The sequence below is a fragment of the Heterodontus francisci genome, chromosome 13, assembly GCF_036365525.1.
Source record: "Heterodontus francisci isolate sHetFra1 chromosome 13, sHetFra1.hap1, whole genome shotgun sequence".
Lineage (NCBI taxonomy): Eukaryota > Metazoa > Chordata > Chondrichthyes > Heterodontiformes > Heterodontidae > Heterodontus > Heterodontus francisci.
The window spans coordinates 48704753-48728213 of NC_090383.1; the positions used below are offsets into that span (position 1 = coordinate 48704753).

General features: G+C 40.2%; 1 protein-coding gene across 13 annotated transcripts in view; it reads right to left on the reverse strand.

Annotated features, from left to right (window-relative positions):
• Positions 1 to 23461, reverse strand: part of arid1b (AT-rich interactive domain 1B) — a 696888-nt gene that overhangs the window by 471897 nt on the left and 201530 nt on the right. For 7 of the 13 annotated variants that reach the window (XM_068044796.1, XM_068044788.1, XM_068044795.1 and 4 more), the window contains exon 3: positions 14178 to 14303. The exons of 1 other annotated variant lie outside the window; for it this stretch is intronic. In XM_068044796.1, the coding sequence (XP_067900897.1) occupies positions 14178 to 14303 (126 nt within the window). Of the gene's footprint in view, positions 1 to 14177; positions 14304 to 14626; positions 14830 to 23461 lie in introns of those variants that run through there. 5 more of the 13 variants (XM_068044797.1, XM_068044789.1, XM_068044787.1 and 2 more) reach the window with 3 other exon arrangements.

A 23461-nucleotide genomic window follows, 5' to 3' on the forward strand; every position in this document is an offset into this window, starting at 1 on the left:
AATATTACAGTGCTGGAGAGAGATGTCCTGGAGGGACATTTGGTTAGCGTTAAGAAACAAAAAATAGTACAAATACACTACTGTATTCTATAGGCCATCAACTATTGGCAAAGATATAAAAGAGCAAATCTGCAGAGAAATTAGAGAGGAGCAAAAACTATAGAGTAGTGATAATGGGAGACTTTAATTATTAGAATATAGACTGCAATAGTAACAGTGTAAAGGGTGGGGTGGGGTGGGCAGGAGGAAAGAGTTTCTGAAGTGAGTTGGAGAGAATTTTCTTCATCAGTATGTTCCAGCCCAACAAGAAAGGAGGTATTGCTGGATCTGGTTTTGGGGAATGAGGTGGGTCAAGTGGATCAAATGTCAATAGGGGAACAGTTGCAGAAGTGATCACAGAATAAGGTTTAGATTAACTATGGAAAAGGACAAGCAGCAATCCAGAATAAAAGTATTTAATTGAAGGAGGGCCAATTTCAGGGGGGGTGAGAACAGATCTGTCCCATGTAAATGGGAATCAAAGATGGACAGGCTGAGCTGTAACAGAACAGGCTGCCTTTAAAGAGGAGATGGCTCAGGTAGTCCAAGTGCAATCCCACAATGGAAAAGGTAGGGCAACCAAAGCCAGAGCTGCCTGGATGACAAAGTAGATAGAGAGGAAGATGAAGCAGAATAAGAATGCCTTTGACAGATGTCAGGTTGATAATACAAGTGAGAACCAGGCTGAATATAGAAAGTTTAGAGGGGAAGTGAAAAAGAAAATAAGAGGGGAGAGTGTGAGAAGAGAATGGCAGCCAACATAAAAGGGATTCCAAAGCCTTCTACAGGCATATAAACAGTAAAAGGGTAGTAAGAGGAGGGATGGGACCAATTAGGGACCAAAAAGGAGATCTATGCATGGAGGCGGAGGGCATGGCAGAAGTACTAAATAAGGACTTTGCTCTGTCTTTACCAAGAAAGAGGATGCTGCCAAAGTCATAGCAAAAGAGGAGGCAGTTAAGACATGGGACGGGCTAGAGATTGATATAGAGGCTGTATTAGTTAGGATGGCTGTACATAAATTTGAAAAGTCACTAGGACCAAATGGGATACATCCAAGGATGCTTAGGGAAGTAAGGGTGGAAAGTGCAGAGTCACTGGACATAAATTTTCCAATCTTCCTTAGTTTTGGGAGTTGTGCCAGAGGACTGGAGAATTGCCAACAATACACCCTTGTTCAAAAAAATGTGCGTAAGGATAAACACAGCAACGACAGGCCAGTCAACTGAATGTCAATGGTGGGAAAGCTTATAGAAACAATAATTCAGGACAAAATTTACAGTCAATTGGACAAGTGTGGATAAATTAAGGAAAGCCAGCATGGATAAGTTAAAGGCAAATCATGTTTAACTAACCTGATTGAGAGTTTTTTTGATGAGGTAAGAGAGAGGGTTGATGAGGGTAGTGCAGTCGATGTTGTGTATATGGACTTTCAAAAAGCATTTCAAAAGCACCACATAATAGACCTGTTAGTAAAATGGAATCCCATCAGATTAAAAGGGCAGTGGCAACATGGTTATGAAAGAGATAAGTAACAACAGTAGTGGTGAATGGTTGTTTTGCAGACCAAAAGGTAATATACAGCAGTGCCCCCCAGAGATTGAGATCAGGCCCCCTGCTCTTTGAGAAATATTACTGACCTAAACATAGGTACAAAGGGCAGAATTTCAAAATTTGCATATGTTAAAAAATTTGCAAACACAGTAAGTAGTGAAGAGGATAGTCACAGACTTCGGAAGGACAGAGACAGGCTGGTAAAATGGGCAAACAGACTAAATTTATTGCAAGCATGAAGTGAGGCATTTTGGAAGGATGAACGAGGGAAGGCACTGTAAACTAAATGGTACAATTTTCAAGGAGTTGGAGGAACAGAGACACCTAAGGTTTATATATAGAAATCTTTGATAATAGTAGGACAAATAGATATGGCTGTTAAAATGCATTTGAGATCCTTGGCTTTATAAACAGAAGCATAGAATACAAAAGTAAGGATGTTATGCTAAACCTTGATTAATCAGTGGTTAGACCTCAGCTGAAGTACTGTACCCAACCTGGGCACCACGCTTAGGATGGATATCAAGACTTTGGAGCAGGTACACAGCAGATTTATTGTAATGGTAGCAGGGCTGAGGAACTTCAGTTATCTGGAAAGACAGCGAATGTGGTACCATTATTCAAGAATAGTAGCAGGGATAAACCAGGTAATTACAGGCCGGTGAGTCTAACATCAGTGGTTGGGAAACTATTGAAAAAAATTGAGGGACAGGAATAATCTCCACTTGGAGAGGCAGGGATTAATTAGAGATAGTCAGCATGGCTTTGTCAGGGGGAGATCGTGTCTAATTAACTTGATTCAATTTTTCGAGGCAGTAACTAGATGTGTAGATGAGGGTAAAGCAGTTGATGTAGTCTACATAGACTTCAGTAAGGCTTTTGATAAGGCCCCGGGAGATTGGTTAAGAAGGCAAGAGCCTATGGGATCTAGGGCAATTTGGCAAACTGGATCCAAAATTAGCTTAGTGGCAGGAGGCAGAGGGTAATGGTCGAGGGTTGTTTTTGCGTGTGGAAGCCTGTGACCAGTGGTGGTACTACAGGGATCGGTGCTGGGACCCTCGCTGTTTGTAGTGTACATTAATGATTTAGACATGAATATAGGAGGTATGATCAGTAAGCTTGCAGATGACACGAAAATTGATGGTGTCATAAATAGTGAGGAGGAAAGCCTTAGATTACAGGACAATATAGATGGGCGGAACTGTGGCAAATGGAATTTAATCCTGAGAAGTATGAGGTGAGGCATTTTGGGAGGATTAACAAAGCAAAGCAATATACAATAGATGGTAGGACCCTAGGAAGTACAGAGGGTCAGAGGGACCTTGGTGCACTTGTCCATAGATCACGGAAGGCAGCAGCACAGGTAGATAAGGTGGTTAGGAAGGCATATGGGATACTTGCCTTTATTAGCCGAGGCATAGAAAATAAGAGCAGGGAGGTTATGATGGAGCTGTATAAAACGCTAGTTAGGCCACAGCTGGAGTACTGTGTACAGTTCTGGGCACCACACTATAGGAAGGATGTGATTGCACTGGAGATGGTGCAGAGGAGATTCTTCAGGATGTTGCCTGGGCTGGAGCATTTCAGCTATGAAGAGAGACTGAAAAGGCTAGAGTTGTTTTCCTTCAAGCAGAGAAGGCTGAGGGGGTACAAGATTGAGGTATACAAAATTATGAGGGGCATTGATAGGTTAGATAGGAAGAGACTTTTTCCCTTAGCAGAGGGGTCAATAACCAGGGGGCATAGTCAAGGTAAGGGGCAGGAGGTTTAGAGGGGATTTAAGGAAAAAAAATTTCATCCAGAGGGTGGTTGGAATCTGGAATGCACTGCCTAAAGAGGTGGCTGAGGCTGGAACCCTCACAACATTTAACAAGTATTTAGATGAGCATTTGAAACGCCATAGCATACAAGGCTACGGGCCAAGTGCTGGAAAATGGGATTAGAATAGTTAGGTGCTTGATGGCTGGCACAGACACAATGGGCTGAAGGGCCTTTTTGTATGCTGCATAACTATGACCAGAGAAGCTAGAATTATTCACTTTAGCGAAAAGAGGTTAAGGAAAGGCGTATAGAAATGTTCAAAATTATAGGAATTTTGATAGAGTAAACAGGGAGAAACTTTCTCCGCCTGCAGCACGGTCAATAACCAGAGGACACAGATGTTCTTAATGCAATTGGTAAAAAGAACCAGGGGAGAAATTAGGAGAATTTTCTTTATGCAGTGAGCTGTTAAGATCTAGATGCACCACCAGAGCGTGTGCTGGAAGGAAATTCAATAGTTACTTTCAAAAGGGAACTGGATAAATAATGCTTGAAGGGAAAAATAATTGTAGGGCCCTTGGGGAAAAAAAACTGGAGTGGGAGATGAATTGGATAACTCTTTCAGAGAGCCAGTACAGGCAGAATGAGCTGAATGGCCTCCTTCTGTGCTGTATGATTCTATAAGAAGACCTATCTGAAAAAAAACTCATAAGAAGTTATTTTGCACCTTTCATGTCTTCAGTACATGTCATAGCACTTCAGAATCAATAAAGTACTTTTGAAGTATAGTCACTGCTGTAATGTAGGCAAAAACAGCAGCCAATCTGCACAAAGCAAAGTCCCACATAGAGCAAAGAAATGAGCAACCCAGATAATCAATTCATTGCTAAAGGGATATTTCCCAGGACACAGAGAATTCCCCTGCTCTCTGAGTAGTGCCATGGAAATTTTCACATCCACTTGAGAGGGCATACAGAGTCTCAGTTTAATATTTCATCTAACAGACTGCACCTCAACACTGCAGCACTCCCTCAGTATGCACTGAAGTGTCAGACTAGATTATGTGCCCACCCCTGAAGCTCCTGAATACTTGGCTTCTCCACTGCACTGGGGGCCTTGGCTACCATGGTTTTCTGTGGATAGCATCACATTTTCTTTCAGCAGGAGAGGCGGGGAAGGTGGGAGGCCAGATGCTGCTGTGATACCAGGGTGCATTCCAGGTGGAATCATGCAGTGAGCAAGTGCTATTAGAATGCTTCCTGGCCTGCTGAGTATTTCTAGAATTTTCTGTTTACATTAATCTCTTATTGGTTTGATTCTCGTCATCATGGAAAAGCTGTCAATTGGACTTACTTAAATTTTCCACCATGCTGCAATAATGTAAATTCCTTGAATGATTAAGTAACAGTGTGAAACTGGGCTGGGTTTGCACAAGTCTGTCAAATATTCCTGAGAATGTCACATTCAAATGAGTACGCTAAAATAGAACTGGATGAAAGGAAACTCATCTGTTTATGGGAAGTTTTGCTTTAAATAAAATAGTAACTCTTGAGCCCGTTAAACATCTAAACAGGGTGTAACTGCTGTTAGTACTGATTTGGCCAATAGCTGTTTGTATTGGATGTGATCCGTGAACTGATTGGATATGCATGCTATTAAAAGGCAATCTTTAACCACATTATAAACAGTTCAGTTGGCATGCATTAGAATGACCGTGGAGTCACAGGTCATCCTTTATCTCTGGTTTTTCTGGTCTGTCTCATCATTGTCTACATCAGTGAAGTAGTCTTCAAACTGCTATTCTAAGTAATTACCTGTTTTCTTTACATGAAACACTTTTCTATTATGAGTATTATACAGTATTATTTAAATTGGCAATCTGTGATTACTAATCAATTTGAAAAGGGGTCATTCAACAAAAAAAGTTTGAGAATCCCTCGTTTAAGTTATTCACTTGCCTTTTAAACGTTATTATTGATTTTGATTCAATGTTCTAATCACATGCTGCATAACAAAAATTATGCTAACATCTTTCAATAAAAGATCCCATGACACTCTTCAAAGAGGAGCATAGGATGTTTCCCAGTGTTCTTACCAATATTTATTCCTCAATTACCACCATCTAAACAGATTATTGGTTATTTTTCTGATTTACTGTTTGTGGAACATTGCTGTGTGGAAATTTGCCTACATAACAGTAGCTATACTTCAAAAGGAATTAATAGCTGTAAGGTGCTTTTGGACACCCTCAAGATGAGAAAGGCACTACATAAATATGTTATTTCTTCCTCCCAGAATGCATCACCGTTCACTTCTCCACATTAAATTTCAGCTAACATCTATCCGCCTAATCTACTAGCCTGTTTATTTCCTCCTGAAGTCACTTACAGCCCTCTTCAGAGTTAACCTTACTCCCTATTTTTGTATTACTAGCAAATGTTGTTATTGCCAACACACAGTGCAATCAGTAAAGAAGATAGAATACTGTAGGATGTCTGTACTTTCTCGCAGGCAAGTTCTCCTGGTGGTTCTCCAGTTCTGATGAAAGGTCACAGATAAAAGGTCCGACCTGAATCGGCAACTGTTTCTCTTTCCACAGATGCTGCCGGACCTGAGTGCTTCCAGCATTTTCTGTTTTTATTTGAGTTCTCCTGGTGTCCTGCACAACATTTATCCCTCAATTAACATCACTGATGCCTCAAATCATTCAATGTCCCCCTTTGCTAGAACTGTTAGGCCTAAAAAACATGCACAGGTAAAAACACAACGTTACTATCTGATTAAATTGTCAACAGAGAGGACATAAAATTTTAAAATTACTTAACCTTATTGTACTACAAAGCATTCTCTTTATTAAAGAGAAGCACAAAATGATAACAGAAACTACACTTCAAAATAAATAAAGTGCTTTGGGACATCCCGAGGATAAGAAAGTTCAATTAACATCTCAAAGGAAAAGACGGATTGACTTTCTGACATCCCAGAGTAGCCTGCAAAAAAATCTTACAGCATAGTGTATGAGACTTCCCAAAAGCTGATCATGAAAGGTCCTCATTATTAGATCCTGGTTAAAGCAGTTGGAATGCAGGTTAAAAGTCAGGAAAAATTGGCTGAAAGAAAACATGTAGAAAGTATTCATCAAAGGAATGTCAGACTAGTGGGTTCGTGGAACCCTGCATCCCCCAGTGCCAAAGGATCAATGCTGGGACCCTATGGTTTTTAAGTTGCATCAGCAACTTGAATCACTTTTATAATGGCACATTGGATTTCATCTGGAGTTCCAATTCTGCAACCATAATAACAGAACCAGATTTACTAATGTAAGCACCAGGTGGTTCACAGTTGCTGGCCTCCTGGAATTCAACCTAAACAAGTACCAGTATAAAATCAGACGAAAATTCAACGCAAATAAGTAGACATTTTTGTACATTGAAAGGGGAAAAAAAACTGGAGAACCTACATATTCAATGAACGGTGTCAAAATAGGCACAGGTGAAACTGAAAGACATTAGTAACCCATACATGAAATGTCTCTTCAGTGTGGAGCAGCAGTCAACAAAGTGAAATTACCTATTGTATTAAGTAGCTCAATCAGTAGGCTGGAAATCAAAAGATGACATACTGAAACCGTTTAGCGCTCACATTATACCACACCTTGTGCACTGTGCTTCGTTTTGAGCACAGAGACACAAAGAAACATCTCAGCCCTGAAGGCAGTTTGGAGAAAAGCACAAAGCCGGTCCCAAGGGTCGATGATTGAATTATGAAGAAAAACTGGAGAAATTTACAAACCTATATAGGCACATAATACATAAAACAGCAAATCCAGAACACCATTTCAAAAGGTAGGACAAATGAGGCACAGTTCTGAAGTGATGCAAGGCATTTTAGGATAAATGTCAGGAGAATTTTAGGCAAGATTAGTACAAATGGACTTCTGGGTGCAGTGATGTAGGTAAAAGCCCTTGGAGTCAAAAAGACAGTTTAGAGTCATACAGCACTGAAACAGGCCCTTCGGCCCACCGAGTCTGTGCCGACCAACAACCACCCATTTACACTAATCCTAATTTAACCCCATATTCCCTACCACATCCCCACCATTCTCCTACCACCTACCTAGGGTTAGGGTTAGGGTTAGGGCTAGGGCTAGGGCTAGGGCGGCACAGTGGCGCAGTGGTTAGCACTGCAGCCTCACAGCTCCAGCGACCCAGGTTCAATTCTGGGTACTGCCTGTGTGGAGTTTGCAAGTTCTCCCTGTGTCTGCGTGGGTTTTCTCCGGGTGCTCCGGTTTCCTCCCACAAGCCAAAAGACTTGCAGGTTGATAGGTAAATTGGCCATTATAAATTGCCCCTAGAATAGGTAGGTGGTTAGGAAATACAGGTACAGGTGGGGATGTGGTAGGGAACATGGGATTAGTGTAGGATTAGTATAAATAGGTGGTTGATGGTCGGCACAGACTCGGTGGGCCGAAGGGCCTGTTTCAGTGCTGTATCTCTAAACTAAACTAAACTACACTAGGGGCAATTTACAATGGCCAATTTACCTATCAACCTGCAAATCTTTGGCTGTGGGAGGAAACCGGGGCACCTGGTGGAAACCCACGCGGTCACAGGGAGAACCTGCAAATGCCACACAGGCAGTACCCAGAACCAAACCCGGGTCACTGGAGCTGTGAGGCGGCTGTGCTAACCACTGCGCCGCTAACCACTGCACCGGCCAGTTAAAGGTGCGATGGCAGGCCTATAGATTTTTGCAGACAAATGAGCCAAATGGTCTCATTACCTAAAATTATTTTTTGAATGCTTTAAGTGTAGTCCTTCCTGTATCTCTAATTATTCATTGTGTCTGTATATGACTTCATGCAAGTCTTCATTCAAAATCAAGAGGACCATTATAGACCACTTGTTTCCCTAAAGTAGAGGGCAGAAAAAAAATACAACGTAATCACCTCGGGTCACTTTGACACACATTGTTGTTGGCTCTACAGCATGGATGTTTACTTTTGGTGGGGGGGGAGGGGGGAATATTAAAAAACAAGTTCTTGATTATGTGGCTAAGCTGGGTGATGTACTAGGAAAAGGACACTGCACTTTCCAAAGAGAACAGGCTGAAATTCAGCCCAGATTCTTCTCACTCTTCTGCTTGCAAAGGGTACTTTCTAGTGAACACATGACATAAAACTGTCAACAGTTAGCACAAACTGGCAGTTCACCCAAGGCTACGAAGATGTATGATGTTGGTAGTGAAAAATTCATCCACACGCAGGGGAATAACCCTTCTCAAGTTGGAATTTAGGGTACATTAGTGGACCACAGCAGGACGCTTTACTCTAAATATAGTCTGCAATGCAACCTGGCCTGGCAATGCTGGATGCTCACAGTGAAAAAGCAAACAAAGCATTTCATTCTTCAGCACTGATGTTCTCACCTTATAGTCACTTGAAATACAAATTCATTAAATACTTCGACCAAGAGTTTCCAATTTGGGAGGAATTGGGGATGTGGGTGCAAATTATGCCCAAAATTGTGTGAGTTTTGAAAAGTGTTTTTCCCCCTCATGTTTCCATTCTAACTTATTTGTATATCGCCAAGCCCAAAATTTGCCGTGACCTAGAGCAACTGGGCAACTTTCTAGATTTTTTTTTAAAATCCTTTAAAAATATTCCTTGATCTATTCAAGAGCAGTAACTTGAAGTTTGATTAATATAGCAAAAGATGGGTTTCACAAAATATAAGCATTTGTAATCACAATGTCAATCTGCCACCTGTGAGCAACCCGATTTTAAATAAAAGCAAAATACTGCAGATACTGGAAATTTGCAATAAAAACAAAGTGCCGGAAATACTCAGCAGGTCAGGCAGCATCTGTGGAGTGAGAAGCAGAGTTAACGTTTCAGGTCTGTGACCTTTCATCAGAACATCCGATTTTAAATGACTGAAAACGGCTTTTAAAAATATACAGAAACATTTGTTAGTTATATGGCATACTGTAGACACTTTGTTAGTGAACTAAAAAAAATTCAAAAGTTTTTAAAAGGTGCCTTTTAGTAACCTAGCGCCCAAAACAAACCAGCTTAATTTTGAAAGCCTCCTTGAAGATCTGCAAACGAGCACAAGTAGCAGAAACTTACAATGGTGATTAATTCACTCTGGAAGTGTGGCCAGTTTTGTGGGCTTCTGATGTGATGATCTTTAAGCCAGCGCAAAAAACTGTGGAAATTCGATTTGCACCAACTGTAATTTGCGCTTAAAATCCTGCGATTTGTGCTGGTTACGCCAATTTCTGGCAAATCGCACCAAAAAAGTGCAACCAAGCAGTACCTCCAGGGCATGGTGTTTATATCAAAGTTGTCACCAGGATTTCAGAAGGGGGATGTGCACAACCATCTAGTTTGGCACGCGAGTCGTTTCCAAAAATGTGAACAACAATCGCATAGCTATGGGAACTGCTATTTAAAAATCCCAAGTTGGCCTGCTGTGTTAATGTTGGCAAGATCATAATCTTAGGCAAAAATATAAAAGTAAACAGCAGTAACATAATTCTTCCACTTCCTCAAAAATTTCACCGTTCTATCATAAAAGGCACAGCCCCAGATTTAAGCTTTAGTACAGCATCACTTAAAAACTTACACCCTTCTCTCAGCTATACCAGACAAAGTTTTAAAATGAATGTTTCAAAAAGGGTACCTTTCCAGCAACCTCTAAATATCCTTATATTTAGTTAATAGATGATGGAAATTCTGAGATAGGCAACTCAATCCTCAAACAATAATCTGGTGTCCTTTCTTACCAAGCAGATTTGGGAATGTGGGGAAAGATGCCAGCAACAGCAATTCCAATTCTTTAATTTTTCTTTAACTTGCATGGTAAGGAATAGATTTCATTTTAAAATCTTTGTAAGCATTACCTTCAAGCTCCAGAACCTCAGGACTCATACGTCAGGTTCATCATGCTGTAGTGTTGACAGGTCCATAAATTGCTACCCGTCTCTCTGGCAATCAAAAATGTAGACATTTTCCTGCTCACAATGTCTTTTTCCAATTTCTCATCAACCACTGCCAGTGAGCATATCTGCTCTGGGCTTCCAAATATCTAATTTTTTGTGATATTAAGTACAAGAAGTAAAGTGTTTTAGCCTGTATTTTATCAATATATGGGATCAGCAAAGTTCCTCCCCCTTCCCTTCTGCAGTTATGGAAGTCCAGTAGCATACTCCATAATCGGACTGGCAATGCATCATAACAGATGTTGTGAAATGCTTTTAAAAACGGCCCCAATGGCTCATTTGATAGCGAGGGCATGTAACGAAGTTGCAGAGACCTGAACGCCCCAAGTTTGGCATCCAGTCTGTGCTGAATCATCGCAACAATCTCAGCCAGTGTGCCAATATAAAGAGGTGTTACAATTAGCTTCAGATTTTGTGCTTCAGAAGAGAAACTGGACACAGCTTGATAGAATCATAGAATTGTGCAGCACAGAGGGCGGCCATTCAGCCAGTTACGCCTATGCTGGCCCTTTGGAAAAACTTTCCAATTCAGTCCCACACCCCAGCTTTTTCCCCACAACCCTGCAAAACTAGACCTCTTCAAATACATGTTCAAATGTCTTTTAAAATTCCAATGGAATCGCATTCCACCACAATTTCAGGTAGTGCCTTCCAAAACTTAACAACCTTCCGTGTGCAGTTTTGGTTTCCTTACTTAAGATATACTTGCCAAAGGGGGAGTGCAACGAAGGTTTACCAAACTAATTCCTGGGATGGAGGGATTGTCCTATGAGGAAAGATTAAATGGACTGAGCCTTTATTCTCTGGAGTTTCGAAGAATGAGAGGCAACCTCATTCAAACATACAAAATTCTTACAGGGCTCAACAGGTTAGATGTAGGAAGGATGTTTTCCTTGGCTGTGGAATCTAGAACCAGGAAGCACAGTCTCAGAATAAGGGCAAGCCATTCAGGACTGAGATGAGGAGGAATTTGTTCACTCAGAGTGGTGAATCTTTGGAATTCTCTGCCCCACAGGGCTGTGGAGGCTCAGTCGTTGAACATGTTCAAGATTGAGATCGATAGATTGCTACATATTAAAAAACAACACAGGATACGGGATAGTGAGAAAAATGTTGAAGTAGAAAATCAGCCATGATTTCATGGAATGGTGCAGCAGGCTCAAAGGCCTACATCGGCTCCTATTTCTTATTGTCTGTTCGTAAATTCTTATTGCCCCTCTAGTTCTTTTGCCAATTATTTTAAATCTATGACCTCTGGTTATTGACCTACTTACCAGAGGAAACAGCTTCTCCCTACTTGTTCTAGCAAAATCCTTCAATTTTAAATACCTCTATTTCATCTCCCCTTAACCATCTCTGCCCCAAGGAGAACAATCCCAGCTTCTCCAAATTCTCCACATAATTGAAGTCCTTCATCCATGGTATAATCGTGGTAAACCTCTTCTGTGCCTTCCCCCAGCCTTGACATCCGTCCTAAGGTGCCCAGAATTGACACAATACTCCAGCTGAGACCTAACCAGTGACTTGCAGAAATTTAGCATGACTTTTGTTTCTGCATTCAATCCTCCTATTTACAAAGCCAAGTATCCCATACGCTTTCTTAATCACCTTATGAACTTGCCCTGCCACCTTCAAAGATTTGCGAATATGCACCTCCAGGTTCCTTGGTGCTTGCACCACCGTGCCCCCACCCCCTTTAAAATAATACCACTTAGATTACACTGCCTCAGCATGATTCAGTGATTTAAGGTAGGGAGGAAGGGTAGAAGCAAAAATTATTTTGGAGGGGGGGCTATAACCGTTAGATTATGTATTTTTATAAAATGCCTTTAGTGTCTGTATTCTTGGCAACTGATTAAGTGTCTGCAGTGGAAGCAGCACTTTATAAATAGAGCTAAGAGATCCCATAACCAATGGATCCAATCAAAGCTCCTTAAATGCATCTATGACATTTGATTCAACTACTCCCTGTGGTAGTGATTTCCACATTCTTAATACTCTGTGGATAAACAAGTTTCTCCTGAATTCCCTATTAAATATATTGGATCTTATATTTATGAACCCTAGTTTTGATCTCCCCACAAGTGAAAACACTTCTCTTACCTATCAAACCCTTTCACAATCTTGAAGACCTCAGGTCAGTCTTCTCTTTTCTGGAAGAAAGAGCCCCATCCTGTTCAATCTTTCCTGATCATTATAACATCTCAGTTCTGGTATCATCCTTGTGAATCTTTTTTTATTGTACCTCCTCCAGTGCCTCTATATCCTTTTTCTAAAATGAAGACCAGGACTGTGCACAGTACTCCAAATGTGGTTTAACCAACATTCTATACAATTTTAACGCAACTTCTCGGCTTTTCAATTGTATCACTCTAGAAATGAAACCCAGAGCTGTCTAATTTCTTTTTACAGCCTTATTAACCTGTGTCACTACTTTCAGTGCTTCATATATTTGTACTCCTAGATCCCTTTTCCCCTTTACTCCATACAGACTCTAAGGACCCAATTTTAACTCTAAGTGAATGGGTTTTGAATAAGTTAAAATTGGGCCCTTATTTTCAAAGGAATATGTAGCCTCCTTATTTTGCTTAACAAGATGCAACACCTTACGCTTATTTTGCCACAGTCTTCCTCATTAACCATACTCCCCAATACAGCGTCATTACCAAATTTTGATATTGTACTTCTGATTCAGAGTTCAAGTCATTTATGTAAATTTACGCAACTGCGCTTCCAGTATCCATCCTTGTGGAACACCACTTCCCATCTTTTGCCAGGAACTACCCTTAACCCCTACTCGTGGTCTTCTACTCACAGTGAGAGGTGCTTCTTTAAGAGCCAAACCCACGACCTCCACCACCTAGAATACAAGGGCAGCAGGTGCATGGGAACTCCATCACCACAAAGCCCCCCTTCCAAGTTACACACCATCCCAACTTGGATGTATATCATCATTCCTTTGTATTGTGACCCTTTTCAAGCAATGTTAACCAGTTTTTTCCGAGGAACAGGTAAGATATATTTAATATGATTGTTTCAGTTCATCTTGCACAATCTCCAGTTATTCTCATATAGCAGTTCAAAACAGCCAAATGAGCCCAGGTGACATTAGCGTTGCCTGATGAAAATCCATGAATGTTTGATTTTAATTCTTGCAACCGTAGAAAATTGGTTACTACCAATTGGGATCAGCATACATCCTTTCAATAAATGGATAAAGGCTCAATTTACTCACCATGGAGGTGGTTCTAATTTAAGAACTTCTACTGTATATTTTGTTGTGGTCATCAGAATGTCACAAATACAAAACTTGTAACCATGGGAAATCTTAAACTGGAATTTGGAGAATACATTTTGGAAACAGCTTGAAGTACATGGCAAAGAACAAAGAAACAAAAGCTAAAATCTTCCCTTTTCCTTCAAAGGCAAAAATAACCCTTGACTTTTCACAAGAAGTATTAACAATGAAAACACACAATGACAACTTTAAGACCTAGCTTTTCAGGTGTCACAATTCTATAGCCTGATGAAGACTAAACAATCATTTAATTCCTAAAACTGAACATGTCAGTTGCCACTTTTTTATCCAAGTAAATAATTAGGAGCCAAACCAGGTGAGAAGAAATGCTTGATTGAGTGGCTGGTGTAGTTCAATGTGTTTATGAACTTGCTGCATGCACTAACTATGTATCAATGTTGGCAGTGACCAGTGCAAAAGCAAACAATTTACTCATTTATTTTTTCTTCTGTTTATGTGTCTGCTAGTCCACTGGGATTCTCCGGAACCCTGACAACTTCTAGTAAGCAAATATGCTTACCGGTTGGGATTGGTACCTCTGCTGTGTCTGTTGCATATACGAAGGCTGCTGTTGATTGTAGTAAGGTTGCTGGCCCTGTTGGCAGTAACCGCTCATACCCTGTTGACTATACTGAGGGGGCATCTGCTGAAGGAAGAGAGAGATTTCCATGAGACAATTGAATCAAAGTACCCAGCATAAAGCTCGCATACACATCACTTTAACCTTCATATAAACAACTGTACCATTTCAGGCATTTAAAACCTTTTAACTATAACTTTATGTTCTAGCAATTTTCATCAGATTGTAAATAAAATTTTTGCCAGATATATTATGTGAACCCAAAGCCACACTAACACACAAAGTGTCACTAATCTCACCAGCATTAATTTAACTTTTGTCAAAAAGTACAGAGTCCACAAGCCTACAATATTCTAACAACCTTAATCAATAAGAGTATTTTTCCATACCACAAAATCAAAAAATGCCAGTCCTGGACTACAAATAGAAATCATCACAATAAATGAGCAGAGCAGGAAAGAATCATCTCAAGATGTCTAGCAGAAATAAGGTAGTACATTTCCTGACAACAGTCAAGATCTCTTTGGCAAGTGTGAACTGCTCAGGCCTCCCAGTTTTGTCCTACAGCATGGAATTTGTCTGAATGCAGACAACATTCACAAATTTGCAGTGTTTACTGAACATTTGAATAGGCTGTACCTGGGTTAAGTATGTTTTGCAAGGGATCCAAAAGTCAAGTTTGGCTGGTTGACAAATTCCTCTGATTCATTTGGCAGAGTCCATTCCTGCTTTGTCGTTTTTATACATCAACAGATAACCTGGTCACAGCAGCAAATTTTACATTCCTTGCCATTCAATTGGCTGGAAACCAGCATTTGCAGCTTCTTTTAAATTAAATTACTACTTTTCATTTAAAAAAAAGTACCATCATCAAAATAGATAGTGAGAGTAGAGAGACAGAAGAAACAAGCAAATGATTTTAAACTTGAAAGGTTAGAGGGTGGCAACAATTAAAGTTAAAATAATGGGCCTGAATTTGCTAAAAACGTGTGCTATGGTAATGTTGCATCTGCAGCATTTGACATTTATGGAGTAGAAATTCCAGGAAACAATGACATAGATTTCAGTCAGTGATGAAGCTCACCGCTGACCTTGAAGAAAGCTGCCCACAAAGATCTAGCAATCTCTATGTCATGGATTTATCCTTTCCCAACATTAATTTGAATCAGGCAAGAAGTCAAGGGAATCTCCAGACCTCCAGCAGTGATATCATCAAGCAAGGTAAGCAGCCAATCACATTGAACTATTCGCAGAGACAACAAACCAGGAAGTAAAATGGACTTATTATCCTTCACTTTAAATTTTACAGAGCAAAATAAATGACTGGGACATACACACGGGATTAAGGTAGCTGAAAATCAACTTCTTAAACAAAAATTAAAAATGCAAAATTCATCATAATGGAAAAATTTGACACTCTACGAATATAATAGTTTTCCGGTACCAGAGGGAGGTATTCAGCAGTAGTTATGAAAGATATTTCAAAGATTTTTACAGTGAGACTAGCATAAAAGGGAAAGTTCTTGTCAGTTCAGTGATGTCTACTTGATTGCAAACGGGAGGAGAGACTTTAATAATGCATCCTGTGGGTAAGAGTAGAATCACTGAAAGCAACTTCTGGATTTTCGTGTTTAAATGCACATGTGCAGACTCCAGAAGTTGCTGTCAGTTTCAGAGCAGTAAAGACAGTGAACCCTGACAATTTCGTCGTCATTACGACCACAAAATCAGGGCCCAAGGCATAAATGAATTATGCTATTATGTACGCCATTCCGGATTTTGCGCTGCTCCACAGGGACCCTCGCCGAAAAAGTTAAACAGCTCATTATCAAAGTTCTGCGTCCGTTAAAAATCAATGCAGAGATCAAGTTTGCAGAATTAATGCCACAGCCACGTAAACCATTACAGAATAACACTGGAGGACTCTGAATTAGTAAAGCATTCAATCGCACAGCAAGTTGCCCGAGGGTACTGGCTTGTTCTACGCACTTCATTGAAATCCTAAATCTCAATGAAGTAATAAAAGATGTATTTTGACAGCTGGGGATATTCTGATATTTTTATATTATTTATTGAGCTTGGGCCCTAAGCATAGATTGTAACGAAATATGACTTAAGGATTGCACGCAGTTCGCAGACAACCCTATATTCGTATGGGTCCTTTCTTCATGTCCTATTTATACTCAATCAAATTAAACACGACTCGATTTTTGTCTCTACGTACTACAGTCCATCGCCATGTTATCAGATCGAAGTAATTGCTCCTAAACACCTCCCTGTAGAATAACCTGTTCCGTTCTTTGTCGTGACCCAGTACCTCGGATGCGTATTAGATATTCGCCGCACCGCTCCCGATTCTGTGCTACACTCGCTGTGGCACATTTTTATTATTTTCCCAGCAAATTGTGGCATGAATTCTCCACTGGGCTAATAAAAATGCATTGGCTGAGGTAGAGGAGACTGAGGAAGAAAAACAGGACAAGAGTTTACGTTTATGTCAACTCTGTAGGTCAAACTCTATCACAATAACAATGCTACACCTGCCATTTAAGTGTTTTTAAAACAGTAGTAGTATCTGTGTTTGGTTCAGTTTCATATGCAAATTGAAAACTTAAAATGCAGCTGACCCAGGAGGATAATCGTTTTGCTGAACTTGCCTGCAGCCTGAAAGATTATAGTAATGGCAGTTTGGAGGTAAAATACTTCAAAAATGCAGTCAGACTTCCAAAGGCAAAAAAAAGGTGTTATTAGAAACAGGGTACAAAGAAATTCTGAAATTTCACCAATAAATCACTTTTTCCTTCAAATGAACATTGGTTGATTGGTGAAAGTTTAAGTTGCAGTGTACTGTAGTATATTAGTGACAGAACTTCTACCACTGTCTGGCATTAAGAACACATTTGCAGTGTTGAACTGCTGTACAATTTCTCTAATTAGACACTATCACAAGCCCATCTGCAAGTACTTTCCATTAACAATTTCTATTCCTTAACAAAACACTTCTCATCACCCCCCCCCCCCTTAAGTGAAGGCAGTGACTTTCAAGACTTAATTTCACTATTAGCAATTTATTCTAATTTATAATCAATGTCAATAGTTTAGATAAAAGCAAAATACTGCGGATGCTGGAAATCTGAAATAAAAACAAGAAATGCTGGAAATACTCAGCAGGTCTGGCAGCATCTGTGGAGAGAGAAGCAGAGTTAACGTTTCAGGTCAGTGACCCGAAGTTCCGAAGAAGGGTCACTGACCTGAAACGTTAACTCTGCTTCTCTCCACAGATGCCGCCAGACCTGCTGAGTATTTCCAGCATTTCTTGTCAACAGTTTAGACTTTAGTTCCCTACCTTTCTTACCAGTATACAGACATGCTTATGGAACAGAGATGAAGAAACAGGTTAAAAAAAAACAAGCTAATTGTGAGCTAAAATTAATTCTAACCTAAAAGTATGGTGACGTTATAGCCACCAATGCAATATCAGTTCCCTTTCCCCGCCCAGATGATGAACTATTCATTGCATCTTATAGGAGGGTCTTATGTACTTAGTCAATGAGACTTTCTGCCATTTTCCATATTTCCCAACAGTCAGTGCTATAAAGAATTTATTCAGGTAAAAAGAAATGAAGGAATACAAAAGAAAAAAACAGTATGACTCTGGTTTATCATAGTCATCATTCAGGTAGACACCAACTACATGAAACTTCAATTACAGTGCAGTTGAGGTTTGTACAGCATCCTTTCTCCCATGAGTACAGCAGTTTCTTGCATTTTTTGTGTAATGCAAGTAAGAACAGCTATCAAAACTAGCTTGAACAGAAAGTTAGTTAATTTATATTCACTGATTTAAAACAGTAAGACATAGCACTTCTTTTTGATGAGATTGCCAACCAGCCTAAAGAAAGGACAATCTATTCCATGCACTGAGGGTCAGCAAAGCTGCTGACAATCTTAATTCACATAATAAATCAGTAGGCTAAGGTAAATTAGTATTTTGATGCTCAAACTTAACTCTGAAATGATTACAAGACCATGAAAACAGTCAAATTCCAGCAAGTCAAATGTCTTCAGCAACTTTCATCTGATTTTTCCAGTAACTTTATTGGAAGGTATATTCTATATGTTGCTATATACAAGTTTTCTTATAGCTCTGACATTTTTCTCCTGCAACCCCAATAGTTATTTGCAGCCAAGTGCAGAATACATTAGTTAGAAAAGATGCAGAAGTGCAAGGGCAAGGGCACAACCACTCAATTATTTTTCTTTTCTTAAAAAAATAGCCCAGTAACTTTATCTCTTGAATAGCTCAGCCATTTGGTCAAGGAAGGTTCCAGGTTTAATTTGTGTAGTTAGCTCTCAGTGTGGTAAGGCATTACAATTTCTTTTTTAGAAATACAGCACTGAAACAGGCCCTTTCGGTCCACTGAGTCTGTGCCACCCAATAACCACCCATTTATATTAACCCTACAGTAATCCCATATTCCCTACCACCTACCTACACTAGGGGCAATTTACAACGGCCATTTACCTATCACCTGCAAGTCTTTGGCTGTGGGAGGAAACTGGAGCAGCTGGCGAAAACCCACGCGGTCACAGGGAGAACTTGCAAACTCCACACAGGCAGTACCCAGAATTGAACCCGGGTTCCTGGAGCTGTGAGGCTGCAGTGCTAACCACTGCGCCGCCCTAAATTGGTCTCCAACTGTTATCAAACACCCCATGTTAGAAGTGAATATGTGCCTTTTGGATGAGGACAGGATCCAGAGCTCAACCACGATTACCCACGCCCACTTTGGTGCCAAATCGCATTGCAACACTCACTGCCAAGGCTCACAGATTAATGACGGGCTCTTGGGAGGGGCACCTAAGTAGCCAGGAAATTGTACTGCACCTAGAACTTTACACCTTTAGGAAAGTACAAGACAGGAGAAAATGAAAGATATGCAGCTGATCACAATAGCTCCATTACACACACTTCACCGTTTTGTCAAAGCTGAGATTTTCATGTCCCACAGAGCAGTTTTTACTTTTATTTATTTTACATTCTTTACTCAGTGTTAAATTAAGTTAAAAATGGGACACTTTTGTGGGTGAATCGTGGATAATTCATTACTGTTTGCACATGAACTCTTTTTTTTTTTAGAAAGTCTACCATGTTAGATAATGTAATTTTGAATGCTAATAGTTATTTTAAAGCAATTATTGTAATTGCTATCCCCTTCTCCCAATAGTTCAGAAATCCTCTCAAGCGTTACAAAAGCATAAAGGTATCAAGACTGTCAGCAAGGGCACAGGTTAAAACTGTGTCAATTAATGAAGTCAGAAATATGATCTGCAATTGTCAGTTAAAATTATACTTGTACATTTTATTGTGGGACCTCTCTCTCCCACTCACTCGTACACACAAACACACAACCTATCAGCTGTCTTCATAAACTTCACTCATAACATACACACACACACCCAACTGTATAGCCTTTAAACTGTAAACATTTACATCAACTGGCAGAAGCAATGATTTTTGCCATGATGGTCCTACACAGCAGGCTTAATTAACTTATCAAACCAGCCCGTCAGTGTTTGCATGGCTGTGCAGCTCCCGAGAGATACTAAACCCCATAAATATGATCACTAAGCTTTTTGCTTTATTAGCACCTGATGGGATTCACTACTAAGCTGCCCATAAGCATCTGTGTATCAAGTTATTAAAACTTAGACTTCTAAACACTTGTTTCAGCTGAATTATTGCAAAACTTTTGGGTATTGTTTTTAGAAGTTCCTAATCATTTCAACAATTAAAATAAATGTCTATATACAAGCAGACGCCACAATAGCAAAACACACAACTGACTCCTTTTTTTAAAAAAAAGAAAGCTTCTGTTAAAGAATTCCCACAATACTAATTTAATTTCAATTTCAGTGGAAACTCTGCCTCCCTCAACGTCACATCATTCCATGACAGAGGGGGCCAAAAGGGAACAGCTGTTCGGTAACCAGACATTGAGAGATGCAAGAGGTCAGCCAGGTTGTCTACATAATGGAGTTGAGAGAAACATTACAAAAAGAAATGAAAATGGACTTACAAAGCTCTTAAAATTAAATAGAAATATTTTCATAACGGAAACCAAAGTAAAAAAGAAACCCTTAATAATGGAAGTATAGTATGAACTGCTGTTTTTGTTTTCCATTAGGTGACCAGTACATATCCAGAGTATGGATGCAAACCACAATTTTAATGGTCTGGTCATTATTTAATGTGTAAGATATTATGCACAATTAGATTAGAGATACAGCACTGAAACAGGCCCTTCGGCCCACCGAGTCTGTGCCGAACATCAACCACCCATTTATACTAATCGTACACTAATCCCATATTCCTACCAAACATCCCCACCTGTCCCTATATTTCCCTACCACCTACCTATACTAGTGACAATTTATAATGGCCAATTTACCTATCAACCTGCAAGTCTTTTGGCTTGTGGGAGGAAACCGGAGCACCCGGAGAAAACCCACGCAGACACAGGGAGAACTTGCAAACTCCACACAGGCAGTACCCGGAATTGAACCCGGGTCCCTGGAGCTGTGAGGCTGCGGTGCTAACCACTGCGCCACTGTGCCGCCCTAATTAATAATCACAATTTTGAGATATTGTTTCTTCTCAATACAGCAACAGGCCAATCAGTAATTCCAAATAAATTCCAATCTTCAAACATTTACTTCACCCTTCAAGGTTTAGTTTAAGTCAATCTTCTCTAAACATGATGCAATTGCCAACAAAACATCTTCATTATTTAAGTAGTGAAGATTTATTGGTTTCATTTTTTTTTAAAATTTCCAAAATATACTTTATTCATAAAAATCTGTAAAAATTACATTCCCAAACAGTTTAAAACAGCATCAAGTCAAAAAATACAAACAGTGCAAAGGTGATCAGTTTCCTTCTATACAATCATGAGTTGCCTCACAACCCTTCCATTTCATTGTCATGCCATATACATTTTTACATTTACAGCACACAAAATTTCTCCGATACAGTTCGAGGGGTTTCCCATGGATCCAGCCCCTCAGTTCAGCTTGGTGGGGGGACCTTACAATGTGGTCTTTCCCCATTGAGCCTTTGCTGCGGCTGCCCCAAGCTTTAGTGCGTCCCTCAGCACGTAGTCCTGGACCTTGGAATGTGCCAGTCTGCAACATTCGGTCGTGGACAACTCTTTGCGCTGGAAGACCAGCAAGTTTTGGGCAGACCAAAGGGCGTCTTTCACCGAATTGATAGTCCTCCAGCAGCAGTTGATGTTTGTCTCGGTGTGCGTCCCTGGGAACAGCCCGCAGAGCACAGACTCCTGTGTTACAGAGCTGCTTGGGATGAACCTCGACAAAAACCACTGCATCTCTTTCCACACCTGCTTTGCAAAGACACATTCCAGGAGGAGGTGGGCAACCGTCTCTTCCCCACCACAGCCACCGCGGGGGCATTGTGCGGAGGGGGCGAGACTTCGGGCGTGCATGAAGGATCTGACAGGGAGGGCCCTTCTCACCACCAGCCAAACTACATCTTGGTGCTTGTTTGAAAGTTCTGGTGATGAGGCATTCCGCCAAATGACTTTGACGGTCTGCTCGGGGAACCATCCGACAGGATCCACCGTCTCCTTTTCCCGTAGGGCCTTGAGGACATTCCGTGCAGACCACTGCCTGATGGACCGGTGGTCAAAGGCTCGGGTGGTTTCATTCACTCTACCCTGGTTCAGAGTCAAAGAATACATTCTTTCAAAATTCCTTTTCCAGCTAGCTTTGTGATTTTTTTTATGCTCCTTACAGTAATGGTGGCAAAAAATATAGTCAGCAAGACATTTGAAGCTTCGACACAAGTTAAATTATTTTAAAGATGCTTTATTACAGCCAATGTTTATATAATAAATGTTACCAGAATGAATAATGAGCAGCATACAAAAAAACCTAAGTATTGTTCACTGCCTGTAATTGTAAATGTGTTCCAAAACAATTTGCCATCAAATCTCATTAACCCAATGCCCACCCAACTACTTTGCTTTCTTTCTTACAAAGTGGTCTAGTTTGTCTTATTTAGTTTGCTTTTGACAACCAGCTGTTGAATACAAGTACAAAAGATGGAAGTCATCGAGCACATGCTAATGAGGGTCCTTGGTACAATGCTGGTACTTCGCCGCTACGAATAACTCCACAAATGTTCAAGTGCTTCATCTTAACTCATGCACAATACAAATAACTAGGAAAGAGAAAGAAAACTTAAGTGTCCAGCGAGCCCTTCCAGAATGTCGCCTGTCAGGTTTGAACAGTCTGAAAACACTCTGCTGATAAACTAAAAATACAGCAGTAATCGTAAATGTTACAACTATTTATATTTAAATAGAGCCTTTAATGTAATAAAACGTCCCAAGGCACTTTACAGGAGCATTACCAGGCAGACTGCTAGTAAGACTGAACAGCGTTATCCCAGCACTTAACACTTCATCAAGTCAGGATTAACACTCACTCCTTATTAAAATACACAAGTTTATGATCAAAAAGGATGAAATGCACAAGAAAGAAAATGCTGACAAGGAAGGCGATAAAACGGAAAACAGTTAACACAAAGGTCTTCCAGGATAAATAATTGTACTTTCCATGGAACCTCCTGAACATTTTTTTGACAAAACTTAATCAGAGTTCATTTGAATATTTAAAGAAGGTTCAGGTATTCCTCAAAAGATTTAAATTTTAACTGCTTATAAGCACACACTATACACAGCTCTTTCCTGCACAGGAGAATGCCGATCACAGCCAGGCAACCAACAGAAACTGCACCCAAGTGACTTGCCAATGTGCTTGCTGGCCCACTCTTAGCAGTTCCCTTTTGGTATACGAAAGAAAGTGGCATATTGCAAAGTACTGCACATCAGGGGGGAATGAAAACTAGAAAGTATTTTTTTCATTCTGAAGACCAACATGTTGAATCATTAATGTTGAGACTTGCATTCATTCTGGAACTGAAAGTAACATTTGTTCTTGTTTCAAGGTGATTATTCTGCCTTTTACTTAAACCAATGGTCACTGTGCAAAGGACACTGGATAGTCCAGCATCAAGGACATTGCATCATTTACAGCACTCTATTCAATCTCAATTAGACAATCATTTCAACCACATCTCAATTAGATGAAGAATTGCAATCAGGGACACACTAGCACATGAAATTATGATTTGCACAGTA